This window comes from Pagrus major, chromosome 11, assembly GCF_040436345.1.
Source record: "Pagrus major chromosome 11, Pma_NU_1.0".
Lineage (NCBI taxonomy): Eukaryota > Metazoa > Chordata > Actinopteri > Spariformes > Sparidae > Pagrus > Pagrus major.
In genome coordinates, this window is record NC_133225.1 from 12210330 (window position 1) to 12227006 (window position 16677).

Here is a 16677-nt window from a genome sequence, read left to right on the forward strand (position 1 = left end):
ACCAACAATCCTTTGCTGCCAAGTCAAATAAACGTATTGCCATGTCCAACTGCAATACATGAAGTGAATAAGTCTGATAAAACCATGTTTACTGGCAGTGACCTCATTCTACCTTTCTACGTGTTAGTGAGCTCAGAGAGGATGTGAGGGTGACAATCTGGTGGAACGAAAAGAAGCGGTGGTTCTGGCCTTACAGGCAAGATCATGAAATTTCAATTTTTACACTAAAACTTCAACTATCACAGCATTTCTTGCAAGACTTCTTTTCTGGCAGTTATGCTGGTAGAGGGATTTTAAAGGTATAGTTTAACATTTTGGGATTGATACAACTTTCATGTCTGTATAGTTGTCATTACCATTACACGAGCACGTCCACCATCTTGAACAACCATGTACGGCACCAATATTTGAGAAGAAGTGAAGTAGAACTGGCAATTTGATACAGTACGTTTACTCGGTTACATTTGCTAATGATTATTCTGGATGGTGGTGCGTGATTGCCTGTTGTAGCACAGCATTTTCTTTCACATCAGTTCAAATCAAAATTAACTTTATCGACATGAAAATTGCAAGAACAATATTGCCAAGGCATCAAAGTACAATTTGTCCAGATATTTGGACAGCATGCAATAACAGCAAAAAGAACATTGAAAAAAATGCCTTGCAACAACATGCAACCACGAAATGCTGTCTGAAATAATCACTAGTTAATGTAATCATAATCTTAACTAGACTTGTTGTACAAATGTACAGTGTTAAAGCTGCTGTCAGTTATATACTTTTTTATTAGAAAAAGTGTTAAATAGCTCTGTATTCCAACAGTATTCACTGTTATAGAGTGTTTGGTCAGCAATGTTTCTCATCTGCCCGCTCATGCAGTACAAGAGAAAACAAATTTCCTGGTATCCCTGCCCATTTTATCCAATCAGGACACAGAACTCCATAAAGAGGGAGTCCTGTCTCCACCTGTTTGTTGCTATGTCTGGCGATTACCACATTATCCCAGGAAGTTAGCTAAAATTACGACAACGCTTACAGCAGCTTTAATGCAGTTCAGTTTGTGGTGTTGCTGTACCTAACTGTTCAAGATATCGAACACCAATGTCTCTAACAAATCAGGTAATGACAGTGTCAAACATGTTGCTAGAGTGAGCAGCTGGTTAGCTTTTCTATTTGCGGAAGGACTGGAGGGAAACAGTTAGCTAGGCACAGTCCAAAATTTAAAAAGTTCACCTTCCCACACCTCTTAAGCTCACTTATAAATGCATTATACTTTATTTGTTTAATCCATGCAAAATGTAAAAATGTATAACATAACACCATTTCCTTTTGGGAGGTGCTAGCCGGATTCGAATATCTTCAGAGAGAACCTATAACTAGCAGTTTCCCGTTGTTTCCGGTCGTTGTGTAAAGCTAAGCTAACCAGCTTCTGGCTGTAGCGTCATATTCATAATACTCCCTTCAAGAAACCAAGTTGTCATATTATTATTTTTATATTATTATATGTTATTTTGTATGTCAAACTATTCCAAGAACAAGAAAGAACACTACTTGGTAAGGTTTAGGAAAACAAAGTTTGGGTGAAAATAACTGCAATACTTTGGTTCCGCACATACAGTACGTTACCTACATAACTCAAGTCACATTATGTGATGTAACTTAACTACATTAGTAAGTTAAAATAACTCACTGTTGACTTTTTGGTTCAAACTTGACACAAACAATGACCATCTGGCTGAAAGTTCTGAGCTTGTTTAACGCGACTGTCCTCCTCCATATGCAGACTTTGTCGCTCTTTTGTACTTCTTCACCTGACTTCCACCCTTGCTGCTGTAATAATTGCTAAGTCCAATACACAAGAAACGTAAATACGGGTTGTACCAAGATGCTGTCACTGACCTATATGTTTGCTTTTAAGATTATATCAAGCTGAGACTTTACTGTACTGACTTTTGAAGAAGAAAGTTTTGTTGTCTCTTCAGCTGTGTATTGATTTATGCTCTCAGATGACAGAAAAAAAATCAACAAGCTCAAATCCTCAGAACACTGCTCCTCTTTTTCTATGTGCACTTCTTCTAATTTGGCTGTGTTTTGTCTTCAGTCTCACATGAAAATTCCATCAAAAACTAAATTTTTAATAAAATAAGGGTATTTTTGTGCTCTCAGGTTTCCTCCATGAGGAATTCATTTATTCTTTGTCTTGCAGAGGTACACTCAGGGTTTTAAAGCTTAAGTGAAAGAAATAATTAGGCCCCTGGACAATTCACATAGATTATGATTAAGGGAGGGTTCTAATTGTTTGGTTTTTTTGGTAATTGGGTTTTTATCCGCTACTTTGCAGTACATTCATGTTTGTAAAGGCTGATTAATGCTGCTTTTAATGGCCTCAGGCTGCTTTTTATTATTTCCACTTACACGACAAACAAAGCATCCCCTTAACATCCCCATTTCTTCAAGAAGTGCCATGACACATCAAAATGCAAACTATGCGTGTGAAAATGTATCATTTACTTCACCAATATGATTTGAGACACATAATCACATTATTAAAGAGGACTGTTACAGGTTGTCTGAAGTGCTCTTATGGTCTACAACATTTTTCAAACCAGTGTTGATTACCTTTGTTTTCCAGAACCATTGCATGTCCATTGTGTTATTAATATATGCCAAAGGTCAGAGCTATCCTTATGTCAATAAACTATCAAAAAAAACTAAAGGGAAAAGAAACAACAGACTTTGCCCTTTCTGTTGTTTTACATCTTAGTGGAGACTTCATGTCCTCCGTCTCCATATTGACCAACTTGTCAAGTTCCTTATTGTGTACTCTTGGCTGCCAATCAGATTATATCTCCTTGTAGCCAATGCGAACAAAGCCAGCTAGTTGACTGGGTGTGTTGAGTTGGAGTTTAAACTTTGGACCCGAGAAGAGGAGCTGAGAGATACAGCGGAGACTCTTTAGGAACAGAGACAAAGCTCCTCCACTACAAAGGAATAAGATATTTTTGCTTGATCTCTGCTGTCTTGGGGACTTCTTTGGTGTCTCCCCCAGGCAAGGAAACTATGGAGCACTACCAAGATCAGGTAAATAAAATATTATACTTTTTATTACATTGGAGTTTGTCATTTATGGGTTATTGGGGCGAGTCAGCAGAGCAAAGTTCAGGCGTGAGAGCGAATTAAAAGCCAACACAAAAACCTAAAGCTACCGAAATCTATTGAGAAATGTCTGGTTAAAACAACATTGAAAGCGCCAGTCACAGAGAATGACAAATATCTAGGGAGATTGGGGGAAGATATTGTACAGTACAGTGTGTTCAGGAGGATTGTGGCAGTAAAAAGCTGTCCCCAGTTGTGGAAGTATATGACAGCTTTCTGTCTTGATATCCCTGCTTCTAAAAGCTTGAAAGACACAGTACTGTGTGACATTAAATGTCATGATCTCATTTCAGGGATGTGATGGCATCGAGCTGCTTGACTGGCTGTTTGATCAAAACGAAGGCATTCTCCGTCATGAGGAATCAGGGCGCCATGGCAACCATCACATCTGGCCAATCCAGGACCCGAATGTGAGTAAGACTGTGGGATCTCGACTGCCATTCATACATGTTACAAATAGCTGTTTACTTCGCGTCGACTCTATAATTCCTTGACATACTCTCTGGCTTCTTGTCGGTTTTTAAAAGAGACTGTCCCATCTCGCGCTGTGATGTCAATTCACACAGGCACAGACTAATAATAGTGTTTTCACTCGGTAGATGCTGCAGCCGGCCGAACAGGGGGATGATGACTTCCTCAAGGCCCTCCTGACTGGAAATGAATCCGTGTCAGGCTCACCTCTCTGGTCCCCCTCTCCAAGTGACAGTGGGATCAGTGAGGACCCCCCGTCAGACCAGATGGACAGCCCTCAGCGTCCTGAGAGCCCCCATGGGGACGCTCAGTATTTTCCCACAAGGCCACAAACTAAGGCAGACCTGGAAGGCAACATCTCCATTGACCTTAGTAAGTCCACATGAAAAACATTCATAATGACACATTTTAACATCTAAGGGACAATTAATGATGATTTTCATCATTGATCACTTCAAAGGCTATATTCTTGTTTAACAAATGTATTGTTTGGTCTATAAAATGTCAGCAAATTTAAAAAAATGCTTTTCACAAGTTCCTTTAATCTAATGATGTCGTCAAATAGTCCAAAACCCAAAGATATCCATATTGAATGAATGCATACTGTCATGGAGGACTGAGAAAATATTATAACATTTGAGCACAGATGAATTTTCTCCAGGAAAACATCATTGTTTCATTGTTATTACACCATAATAAATGTTTCCAGTTGTCATTGTCAGTAGAGAATGATCACAGAAAAAAAAACAGACCATAATCCATACAATTACACTAGCATGTCTTATTTATCTCTGTTTACATGGGCTTTATATGTGTTCTTGTGTGTGATGTGGGAGCAGATGCCTGGGAGCCCGCCTTCCCAATGGGCCGGACGAGAATTACAGAATATCCCTCCGATGTACACAGACCCCAGCTGTCCTCTGGATTCCCTCTAACTGTCAAGGATCTGCTGCTGTCTGGCACAGCCGAAGCTGTGAGTGTTTCCTGGTTGGGTTGGGAATTTGACAGTCTGCGGGGATGGTAGAGTCGTGGTTGAGGGAAGTGCGCTAGTGCACGTCTTTCTTTGACTGCTCGACTCATGTGCAGGGCCTGCTGTTTTATCTTTTGTGTGAGTCAGTGTGTGTGTGTAGAAACAAGTGGGTGACTACAATCGCTGAAATCATGCATTCACTGAGAGAGGTGAGGCCTGGGGAATTGCAAATGAACTTTCTATCTTTAAACATTTGTTTATGGGAAGGTTTGCTGCACAATCAGCAAACTTTCCCAGCAGTGTTCAGGTTTGTATGTTGACAAAGAGAGAAGGAAACAAAAAGAAACACTGAACTTTCCTATAATCTGTTTGTACCTTTATGATTTTGGAGATATGATCTCTTTAAATTGGGCAAAGTTTGCCATATTTTAAATAGAATTTTGTGGAGAGAAAGTTTTATGCTGCACCATCCGTCCATGACATTGAGCAAGCGGCGGGGTCACATTTACATCTATGGGCAATTAAGAGTTTCCAGTTAAACTAACCTGGTATTAGACTGTGTGAGGAAACTGAAGCACCCACAGAAAATGAGTACTGGGAGATGAAGCCACACAGTCCAAACAGAAACACAGCCAGCATGTTCAAACCCAGAAGGCTGCAGTGCAAAACAGTCGCCATATTAAAGGTCCCATATTGTACAAAGTGAGATTTCTTTTTTTTGTTTTCTTGATTGTAAAGCAGGTCTGGGTGCTTTATAAATACTGTGAGAGTATCAAGACGCTTAATCCGAAGATAAATGCACACAGCTCATATTCAGAAACTGCCTTGAACTGCCCTTCAAACAAGGCAACTATACAGTCACCGCCCTCAGCCTGCCCTCAGCACGGCCCTGGTTGCGCCAGCACAGCTGGTGCAGAAACAAAATGGGTGGTGTCTGTGTTTGCTTAGGCCTGTAAGAGCAGGCCAATCAGAGCAGACCAGGCATTTCAGGAGGTGGGCCTTAAAGAGACAGGCACTATCACGGAGCGTTCAGACAGAAGGTGAATAGAGGTGGTGCAGCAATGCACAGTATGAGAAAACAATGTGTTTTTTGAACATTCAAGTATGTAAACACAAAAGTACGATCCTGAAAGTGAGCATAAAATGGAAATATATATAAACATTTCAATGATATGTCATAATCCTTTAATTACCACGGAAACTTTACCTCAAGTGGAATACAGATCACCTGAATATAGATGATGACAACAAGACTAATTTGTTTGGGCCTCTTGAGGGTGTGAAGTGGTGTGGGTTTCAACTCGCTCTGGGTATTGATCCCATCTTCCAAGGCCAGCTTAATAATAAGATGAAGGGGAGAGTCGCAGAATGCAACTTAGGTTGTCACACCATAATTGCTTTGAGATAGCCATGAAATGAGAGTGATGAAGGTGGCCAGATATTCTGCATTCATTTAACTACTTCTTGTAAGGCTCTAGGGAGAGAGAAGGGTGGGGGAGGAGGAGGACGAGGAAGAGGAAGAGGAGTTGGGGCAGAGAGAAAATTGAATCAAACAGCACTGACTATGTTTTAAATATTAGTATTCATATCTCACCACCAGCCGCAGCACCCATCCCAACAGTCCATCCAAGAGTTGATTCTCAATGAAGATGAGAAGAAGCTTCTTGCAAAGGAGGGGGTTACTCTACCGAGCCAGCTGCCTCTCACAAAGGTAAATTCCTATCAATACCCAAATAATGAAAACAACCACCAGCTCCCAGAGTTTATCCCACGGAGGCTCAAAATGAAAATGTTCCTTCCACTGTCAATCAGTATGAAGAGAGGATTCTGAAGAAAATACGCAGAAAGATTCGCAATAAGCAGTCCGCCCAGGAGAGCAGGAAGAAGAAGAAGGAGTATATTGATGGGCTGGAGAGCAGGTAAAAATGCAGAGAAATTCTGATTGTTTTGCATAGCTTTGCATCTTAACACCACATTCACTATGCTGACCATGTTCCAAAGCAAATTGAGAATTTCTTGATTTTTTTTTTTTCCTGTCGTGCCCTCCAGGTAGTCCATGGCCAGTTAATTTCAGTACATTATGACATTATGTAGGGCCCCTTATGAGCCAGCCGTGCCATGTAACTGTAGAATAAATGTTAGCCAATGTTTAAAATTTTTCCTGATTATTTTGCATGTTTTTGCATCTTAGCAACGAATTTGAAACGCTGACCGTTCCCAAAGCAAACTTTGAATTTCTTGATTTTCTTTTCCTACTGTGCGTTGGCTGCAGACAGGCCTTGGACTTCCAGGTTTTGTCATTTTACCTCTGGAAATATGTATTGCTCTACTGGAGCTTTAATGAAAAAGGTGTGTGTTATATGCGTTATAATTGTGTATTGTATTATCTCCTCTAGGATGGCTGCCTGTAATGCACACAACCAGGAGCTGCAGAGGAAAGTGTCGCAGCTGGAGAAATGCAACATGTGAGAGGACTTTTTTTTTCCTTTCTCTGTAATCTGACAGCTGACATTTCCTCAACTCAGTAAACGTTTTTCCTCGCCCTTGTGTTGCCTCAAACCCTTGTTAATCCAATTATCTTGTCTCACGTTTTCATTCAGATTTTTTCCTTTCTCTTTTTTCCTCTTTTCCACTTGTGCCCCATCCTCCCTGCAGGTCACTAATGGAACAGTTGCGCAGGCTGCAGGCTCTTGTCATGAATACATCAAAAAAGCCAGCCCAGACAGGGACATGTGTACTGGTAAGGACGCCCTCTGCGTGATAAACAAACTGCCCAGAAAATATGACTCATCGTTAAAAACATTCACCTTCATAGCAAGCCAAATAGCAACAAGCGAGCCATTGACAAAGGTCAAACTAGATATGTAAATGGACAAAACAGCACAAAATGACACCGTCCCCGTGGAGAGAAACGCACTGTTTAAACAGCAGCAAGTCGTTGCCTTTGATCCCACCAATAGGATAAAATGCAAGACCTGAGGCAACATGAGTGTCTATAAATAGTCTCACATACCAGTACCTTGCTTCACAAGAGGCAAGAAAACAATTCTTCAAAACACTGCAACCTGAAAGAGCAACTATCCAAATTACTGGACATTCAAAAGCTAAACAATGAAGATTACGCAGATATTCAAGTAACAACATTCTTTGTATTTTCCATCCTTTATCCATCTTTCTTGTTCTCCGTCCCTCAGGTGCTCCTGTTGTCCTTCTCCCTAATCCTGTTCCCCAGCCTCAAGCCCTTCTCTGACACCAAGGTCAGCCAAGGAGACTTTAGTCCAGTCAGAAGTGAGTAACCTCCAACTCCAAATAGCTTTGTGTGCCTGCCTGCCAACTAATCCAGCACCTCTCTGTCACATCTGAGGAGCTTGTTAGAACTGCAGTCTCACCCACCACTTGAAAGGTTCTCACCTGCGGAGCCTCACAGCCGGCTCCGCCTGTCTGAGGATTTGCTGTCAGCTTAAAATTGAAAGATTACAGCTAATGCACAGAGAGCCAAGGCCATGTATTATCGTTACAGTTATGAAGCTATTGCTCTGTCTACAGCCTCTAATTAATGACCATTAACTATCACTTTATTTTAAGATTTATTGGCACAAACTCCCAAAATGTCAATTTTTAATTAGGAGGCAAGATCGGGATTTCTACAGCACCAAGGTGCAATTTGTTACCATAAGCTGTTTGACAGCCTTGAAAAAGCAATCGATGCTGCACTTTCCCTGAGTGCTGCAGGCTATGTTACAAGTTTTTACAGGTTTAGAGTCTTAAATATCTTTACGCTTGAATTTGATGTACAGGCAAGCACACTGACACACACATTTGCTACAACGCAGTAACACTTAAATTTATGTCCCCCATATTAGCAATTTCAAGCAGTTATAAATGGTTTATAGCATACCATCATGTAGTTGTATGCAGTGTAAGGCCGCTTAAGTGTTTATTAGTGTATTGTATTTGTCAGAAATGTAACTATGAAAACATATTTTATGCTATCACATCTGTTTAACTATATTCTCATTATCTGTTTATACACCAGCTTTCACTTATGGGTGCCCATTAGGGGTGTCACAATCCTCCAAATCCACAATTCCAATTTGACGTTTGATTTTAGAGTTGACAATTTGATTCAGCTATGCCGTTGTTACCATCACATCTTGATTGTAAAGATGAACATGTTATTAGTTTTATGCCCTAACAGCTGTCATTTGAATTTTCAAATTCATGTCTAAAAACTAAGTATTTTAAAACAACAGCTTGACTATATACCCTGGCAGCTTTTGCAGGTTATGAATAGGCAAGTAATATTCACAAAAAAAGAAAGGTCCCAGAGTTCAACAAAAAATACCGCACTTCAGAGATCTAACAATAAACAACCAACAGTATATTCATTTTGTTACAAAAGTTCAGATTCTCAAACTTGTCATGAATAAACCACCAAGCAAATCAATAAAAGATCTGTGAAACATATCCGACACTGTCAGCATAACCTTCCTACCAGTCAGTTGTTTTTTTTTCCGTGCACAAAGAATAAGCATCTGGAAGTGCAACTGCATGCAACTAGTAAGCTGAAATTAAGAGCTTCTTTTGAGCGATTTTTACTTTAAATCTTGACACTGTTCATACAAACAATGTTGCTGTAACGGAGTTAACAATCATAGTTTAACACTTTGATACAGTAGACAGTGTCAGTATGGACCTTTAAAGTTTGTTTGTGATCCCACAATAAAAAACAAGAAGAAGGAGAACAAGGGCAGCATGCTGTTGTCGCACTCCTGACATCAAACTGCTGCACCTGGGCAGAGTCACACAGTGTAGGTTAAGAGAGCCAAACATGTAGTCGCCAGTGTGGACGCTTTTCACAGTTTCAGCGTTAGACAACACAATAGCAATTTGCAATACATGTTCTGCAACATTTCAGAGGGGAGTTAAAATGTTTACGATGACTTGAATGTTTACTACATGTTAGCCTTTCTTACCCTTAGGTGTGCGTAAACTACAGGCTATGAACTTCTTACATAATACAAATATATAAAAACAAAAATGTGAAATTGTGTTATGAAATTATCTTTGGCATTGAGAAGAAGGTAATTATCAGTTGTCAGTATTGGTTGAAAAAAAATCAATCGTTCATACTTAAAAAAGATCTTATATCTGCTTACAGCTACGTAATAGTGCCTTTTCAACTATGTATTAAATCTTTATTCACTGCTTATAACTGTTAACTTAAAGTAAAGGGTTATTGGATAATAACAAGCTGAGCTGTTTGTCCACAGAGGCTTCAACTTGTATATCTTCTTCTCTGCCTGTTGTTGTCACACAGTCCAGTCAAGGTCTCTGCAGAACCTTCAGGCTTCCCGTGTGCTGCACGTCACTGAGCCGCCTTTCTCCGCTGAGGATGAATCTGAGCCTCTGCACCGGCATTTCCCCGGAGACCAGGAATTTGACGACATTACCTCACTGATGGGAAAGCTGTTAGTGAACCAAGACGGGCCCGATTTGGAGCCACTGTCTCTAAACAGAAGCCAGGAAGAAAGAATGGGTCATTACCACGTGGACCCAATTACTGGTCACATAGCTGCTTTGACCTTGGATCCCCACCGATCAGCCAGGCTGCGACCACATGCTGATGACATGTAAAAGAAATGCATAAATGATCTCAACATGAACACCCCACAGCGTCCTCGTCGTAATGGTAGAGCAGGGAATTATCTGGGGCTGCTGTTTACACAGACAGGGAAATTAGGCTTTAATCATTCCTGTTTCGCATTCCTGTTTGTTATTATGTCTGTATACCTTTACCTTATTTGTGCTACTGTTTTATATATCAGGAAATGGATGTGAATCTTATGCTGACGTTGCCTGTCAAAATAAACATTTTTTTTGTTTGTTTTATTGTCTGCTGGCTTTGATAAAATGCCAGTGTAAATGAATGTGTTTGAGACTGTCAAAAGCTGGGTAAATAGAGCTGTGATGATGTGAATAGTTTTGATCCAAATGAATAATTTGTTAAGGATTTTGAAATCAAATCAAAAATTTGTTTAGATTTATTCACGGTTAAAACTGCCTCAAATAAAAGCTGTCAAAGCGAGATCAGAGGGATCAAAACACTGTGCGTTCATTTTCTTTACGATGTACACTTAATATTTCCTTTGGCAGTTCCTGAATGTGTATTATCCAGTGTCGAGACAAGCCACCTCTCAAAGGGCGAGAACAGCATGTCAGTGAAGACATGGTTTGCAGAGAGGGAGACAGAAAACCGGGCCAAAGGTGGACCAGATGACCTCTTATCTCATGACTCAGACTTCTTACCCAATGATCGACATGTTCATATATTTACTCATTGAAGTCGGGCTGTAGCTTGTGTCCACAGCTCTCACCGTGTCTGGCTTGTCAGCGCAGACCACACAGTGACGGAATGAAAATGCTCTTATCCTCGCTGCCACTTGGACCAGAATTTCATCCAGGTTTGACTTGTTGACATTTTCTGTGGTCAGCTTGACTGAACTTCAAGGCAGGACTGGAGATTCAATTCAGTGATGAAATCATCCACTGTAGAAGCTGTAGTTTTTTTCTGGCTGAACAGAATACACAAAACACAATAAACCACCACTGTAGTTCCAATTTAACGTTCATCCTAAAAGTGGAAACATTTTGTAAAGTATTACAATAACATTAATAAAATGATTGCTTATATGGAGGCATGACGTTTAAAAATTCAGCAGTTTTCAATACTGTACAACAATGGAAAGGCTTTTTAAAAATAGATCTGTGTTTCATAATGTATCACATTTGATATGAAGGGTTTTTACAACCCCCACAATACCTTAGCCTTTCTTTCTTTCACTTGACGTGTGACTGATGTATTTTCCATTAATTTCGGCCATCCTCTTTCCAACTGTCCTTTTCTCCATCCCTTAGGAGAGGCCTTTATAGAGCTGACACACCATCAGTCACAATCAGGATGTCAGGAGCTACCTAAATTGCAGCAATTGACTGGCACTTTGCTAGAGTTGTTGCAGTGTCTTCATGTGAAACAACTCATACAAACGTGATCCCTTATTCATGACCCACTAGAAGTGTGCAGCTATGCCTGAATGTGCAGAATGTTTCCGCATGAGATCATGGCTATAAAAACGCAGCAACCAGGTTATGTCACTGTCTCCATCTCTCTCTTCTGCTTTTGGTCGCGTCTGCTAAATGCCCTAAATGTAATGTAAATGGTCTGTTATGGATGTAAAAAGAGCTGTCGGTCTGTGTGTCTGTTTGACTGAGGGTGGGGCGAGCTACACATACACAGAGCAGAGAGGCAAACAGCCGACAGGGTGAAGCTTGGCTTTGACTGCACGTACACAAAATCAGAAAGTCAGAAGATAAAATTTTATGTCTCTGATTCCCTGCTTTGATGTTGCTCAACTTTTTCTCTCTCTTATTCACTCTCTAGTTCACTCGACCACTGAGCCAGGTAGAAGTGGGTCACTCTGAATGGGATGTCTACAAACAGCATAGTTTTCACCTTTAACATTGTGTTTTGCTAGACGATAACACAGATGCCCCCAACATTACGTTTTACTGGAGGTTGAATTCTCATATTCATTTTACTTTTGAATGTTATTAATTAAAGATAATTCTATGTGGCTGGAGGTTTTTATTCCTTGAACCATTTCAAAACCCATTAATTGTCACTTTTCAATTTATAGTTCACCTAGCTGAGGACATGTTTCAGGTTTTTCATTTGCATACTAATAAGAAGGCCTATCAGCTGTCTGCTAAGGCTGGGACCGTGTCTTTGGAGTAAACAATACCTTAATTAATTAAACTCTCAGTGAAAAAATAACTTTGAGTAGGCCTATAGTATGTTACACGAAAGAAAATGCATTTTACGTGCCTTTAAACAAACAGTGTTTTCTGTGTCAGCATGAACTGATGATGTGTGATCTGGTTGAATCCTTGTCTCTCTATCTCTGACCTCCGTCTGCCCCCTTTCCTCTTTCATTTGACTCCGTCTTAAGTCGTTTTTTCTAATCAAGGTGAAAGTCTCTTGACCACCAGTGGCTTAAATCACTAACATAACCCATCACTTTGATTAGCCAAATCCCTGTGGAGTCGGAAAGCCTCTTCACATAGATCTGTACCCGCTGACTTTAGTTAGCAACGAAGGAATGATGGTAGGACAGAGTGCCTTCAAAAAGATTTCTCTTCTTTTTTAATCTACAAGATGGTCTTTTTTTTTTCCCAAGGTGTGACGGTGGCCTGAATAAACTTGTTCGGTTGAAGATTCTTGAGCACCTCCAAACTTTCTTATTAACAGAATTGTTTTTTTTCCAATTTCAGAGAGATAAAGAGGGAACTAAAACAACTATCCATAAACTCAAGCTTGAAAGCACAGTCTTGAATCAATATTTCACACCTCAGAGAAGTGTGAGGGGGATTATTACTTCTTTGTCTTTTTTTTTCTTGTTTTTTGTAGGCATGATGCGATTTTTCTGCAGCACTTATTTGAAAAATGTGTCAGGCTAACAGAGATTCAGAAATATATCAAATATTTGAATATTTTTGTATGCACAGTTTTCTCTCTCGAAAACTGTACTATCAGTTAAATCTCCCACATTTAGCTATGCATGGAATGAATTAATTTCATTATACCATTCAGGAAAATGAACTACTGTAAAATGTATTTTGTTCTTGCTTTCTGCTGAAATAATTTTCTCAATGAATCAGATTAACCTTTGTAGTCATAATTAATGAAGGGCATAACTGCTCCCATTTTTCTGCAGTCTCTTACTGACATTTCTTCCCATCTTTGCTATTCTTTCAGCCATCGGAACATCAGCCGTGGGCAACCTTTCCTGATTTTCAACACAAGGCGCACGTCAGCACTGCCACATAGCTACATGCTAGAAAGCATGCTTCTGATGAATACTGTTTATACTTATAGTGTAGATAATCTGTCAACAACTCTCTATAAAAGGGTTATCAGTTAAAGAGTGATTCATTTTAGCATCAGAATGAATTCAGATATGTGTGCGGCCCTCCACACGAATGAATTAGTCCTAATGCACTGGTTGCCATTAGTTTGCTGTTGTGACTTATTATCCTTGCACATGATGATTTGGAATTAATTAGTTGTGTAAACTAGAAATTTAAATGGTGGGATTAAAGGCTCAATATGCAGTTTCTAACCACAGATACAGATCAGCCAATTGAGACATACAGTGTAAATGTATTTAGCATTAAATGTAATTGTCTTCATACATAAACCAGGTTTTTGCCTGTAAAGACCTACTTTGATGTCAAACTATGATTCTTGTGGACTTGTTGCATTGCTGTTGTATGCAGCTTAATTACTTTACATCCCACACTGTGTGGAAAACTACTGCAAACGGACAAGTTGTTGATATATAACCACAAATTGTGGGATAGGGTTCTTAATAAGTCATTTATTAATTTGTGGGGGGTAATTTATGTATAAATGAATTTATGCAGCCTTACTTTAATTGTTAACATTGCAAGTCCTGGTCGAAAGAAAATAGCCTGCAAAAAGGGTTCTGCATTATCTCTATCCACAATCAATAAGAATAACACCAAGAAGTTATACTGCAAACAGCACAACATGGCAACAGACATGTCTCACAAGGCTGTTAAAATGTCCACATATTTGAAAGCCATGTAAAAAGACTAGCCTTGGTCAGAGAGGCTTTCAATTTTAACTTGACAAATGAATGCTCCCAAGGATGGACCAAACACAAGTGATTACCAACACAATTGCTTCGACAGAGATTTTTCAGGAAATATAATCAGCATTGGGACATTTCTGAAGTGTGTCTCCACAGAGAGTTGGTGCAGCTGCAGGTTTTGTTGAAAAAGCTAAAATTACCTTGACAGCAATTTTTTACCAAAGCATGGTCTGTAAAAAATGTTGCTGTAAACATTAGATGGAGGAATCTAAATATACTCTGAAGACATCGAGGGTCTGAAGATGTCTGGATGTCACTTCAATTACTTCTGCCTCTAATCACTATGTCAGAGCTGGAGGCAGGGTGAGTACTGTAAAAAGTTAGCAGAGCAGACACCTTGCTCTGAATAGGAAGCATCTTAAATCACCTTTGGATCCAGTCACCTAAATCAGCAATTTAGACGTGATGTAGAGCTGGTACACTCTTAGAAATAACGAGCTTATTAAACAAAGAGAATATTTATAGCTATAGAAGAGTTATATATATTTTGACGGTCTCAGGGATAAATTTTGGTTCCTGTTTGCACCAACATGTTATATACTTGTAATATTCAGATTCTTCAAATAAGTACGGAACATATTAGTTTATCATGACGTCCCAAACACAAATATCTGTGTTTTTTTGTTTTTTTTAGATAATTGCTGCCCATTTTAAGATTATCTCTTCATACCCAGATGGTGTAAATTAAAATTTTCCAGGGAGATAATGAATATTTAGAAACAAAACAGACCACCCGTCAATCCAGTCAGCAAAGATGCAGCAAGGTAAAGGTGAGAGTGAGTCGACACACATCGTACACACTAACACACACAGTGCAAATAAATGAAGGTTTCATTAACCGGGCAGTGAGTCACCCTAAAGCTGGTGGCTCCAATCAGCACTAAACACGAACCTAAAAAAATCTCCATAAATAACTGTGTCAGACACAATTTACCTCAGTGTTTACAAAGGCTGATAGTACAAATATCAAAGCAATCTATTTGCAGAAATGAAACAGCGGCAGCAACATAACAAGGAGTTTAAAGACAAGACTTAAAGGTAGGTCTGGTACTCAATTATGATATGCAACATTCAGTGGTTCGCAGAAATGTTAATTGCCAACCTTTTATGTTGGTGACTGGGCTGTGAGGCGGACTTATGTGAACTCAACAACCAGTTCCAACTGAAATTGTCCTCAAAGCACTCTGGATTAATGTGCAGTTGTGTCAGGACAAAGATAAATGTTTGACAGCAGAATTGTATCCCCAGAGTTTGGCCTACACCAAATATTAGCCTGATCAGATGACAACCTGAAGTCATTCTTTTTCCACCCTGGAATACTAATCGTTCTCAAGGTGATTCTGACTGCGAGCCTGAGCCTAGCCCCGCTGGGACAAGATAGTAAACTGTTTTTTACTCATTCAAGGAGACAGTCAGCACTCATGGCATATAGATATCAAAACTTATCCACCTAATCATTCTCTCGTTTTTTAACGATTCTGTCAAGCAGGATGCATGAACGGTCAGAAATGCATCCTTGTTTCATGGGTCAGTTAGACAGGGGTCACTTCAGTGTCATTACTAATCAAACAAAGCTTTGCGTCAGACAGACGCTGCCTTTTTAACAGTTTGCCCACTCACTGAACTGAATCAATCACCATCAATCATGACAGCCAAAACAACCTTGGAACAGGCTGTGCAGTCATTCCCCAACTTCAAATTCACTTCTTTAAAGTGAATAAAAGGGTGACGCAACAACTGAGATGTGAGAGATTTATCTTCTCTTTATATGTGTCACTATCACTCCTGCCCCAGGCTTTCTCTGCCACAGATCCTTAATGAAAGCACAACAGAGCTGGTTTTGAGGACCCAACAGACTGTCCAGACTAGAGAATACTTCTGTTGAATCGCTGGCTGCATCAATGACCCCATGATTTCACAGGAGACTCTGAGGAGAATTTCCAATAGACCATATTGGCATGGGGGCCATTTTCTTCTGACGTCATGCTCAGGGTGTGAAGCTCGAGTGCTGGGATAATGTTATGCTGCTGTGTTCCAGTTTGCCAGTTGCATAAATATAGGGAATCTGACAAATTGTCATCATTTCACTGCCTCCCGATTGATCAGCAACTTAAAAATGTGATTGATAGTGAAAATCTGTAGGGACATCGGGCCATATTTCAAGGTAAAACAACATATTTGATAACCTATTAGCTAACGTTAGCATTCAACCATTCAATTTAGCTGCTTAACAATCACCAAACACTGAAATGATAAAGAATTGTCAGATTTCTTATATTTAAAAGGACTTGCAACCTGGAACAGCAGTAGCCGGTGACACTTGAGCTTCCCACCCTGAGCGTGACA

At 39.7% G+C, this 16677-nt stretch overlaps 1 protein-coding gene across 1 annotated transcript; it reads left to right on the forward strand.

Annotated features, from left to right (window-relative positions):
• Nucleotides 1-2741: 2741 nt before the first annotated feature.
• On the forward strand, nt 2742-10702 carry creb3l3a (cAMP responsive element binding protein 3-like 3a). Its single transcript, XM_073476238.1, has 10 exons — nt 2742-3081; nt 3450-3566; nt 3756-3999; nt 4467-4600; nt 6198-6308; nt 6410-6516; nt 6994-7062; nt 7253-7337; nt 7792-7885; nt 9918-10702. The coding sequence occupies exons 1-10, from the start codon at nt 3061-3063 to the stop codon at nt 10232-10234; spliced, it is 1299 nt and encodes a 432-aa protein (XP_073332339.1). The 5' UTR covers nt 2742-3060; the 3' UTR covers nt 10235-10702.
• The last annotated feature ends 5975 nt before the right edge of the window (nt 10703-16677 follow it).

What these genes read in the sequence shown, in the direction of transcription:
- creb3l3a (XM_073476238.1), top strand. Translation starts at nt 3,061, where the DNA reads ATGGAGCACTACCAAGATCAG. An exon ending in TGGAGCACTACCAAGATCAG is followed by an intron (nt 3,082 to 3,449) that starts GTAAATAAAATA and finishes ATCTCATTTCAG; the next exon opens with GGATGTGATGGCATCGAGCT. An exon ending in GCCAGCTGCCTCTCACAAAG is followed by an intron (nt 6,309 to 6,409) that starts GTAAATTCCTAT and finishes ACTGTCAATCAG; the next exon opens with TATGAAGAGAGGATTCTGAA.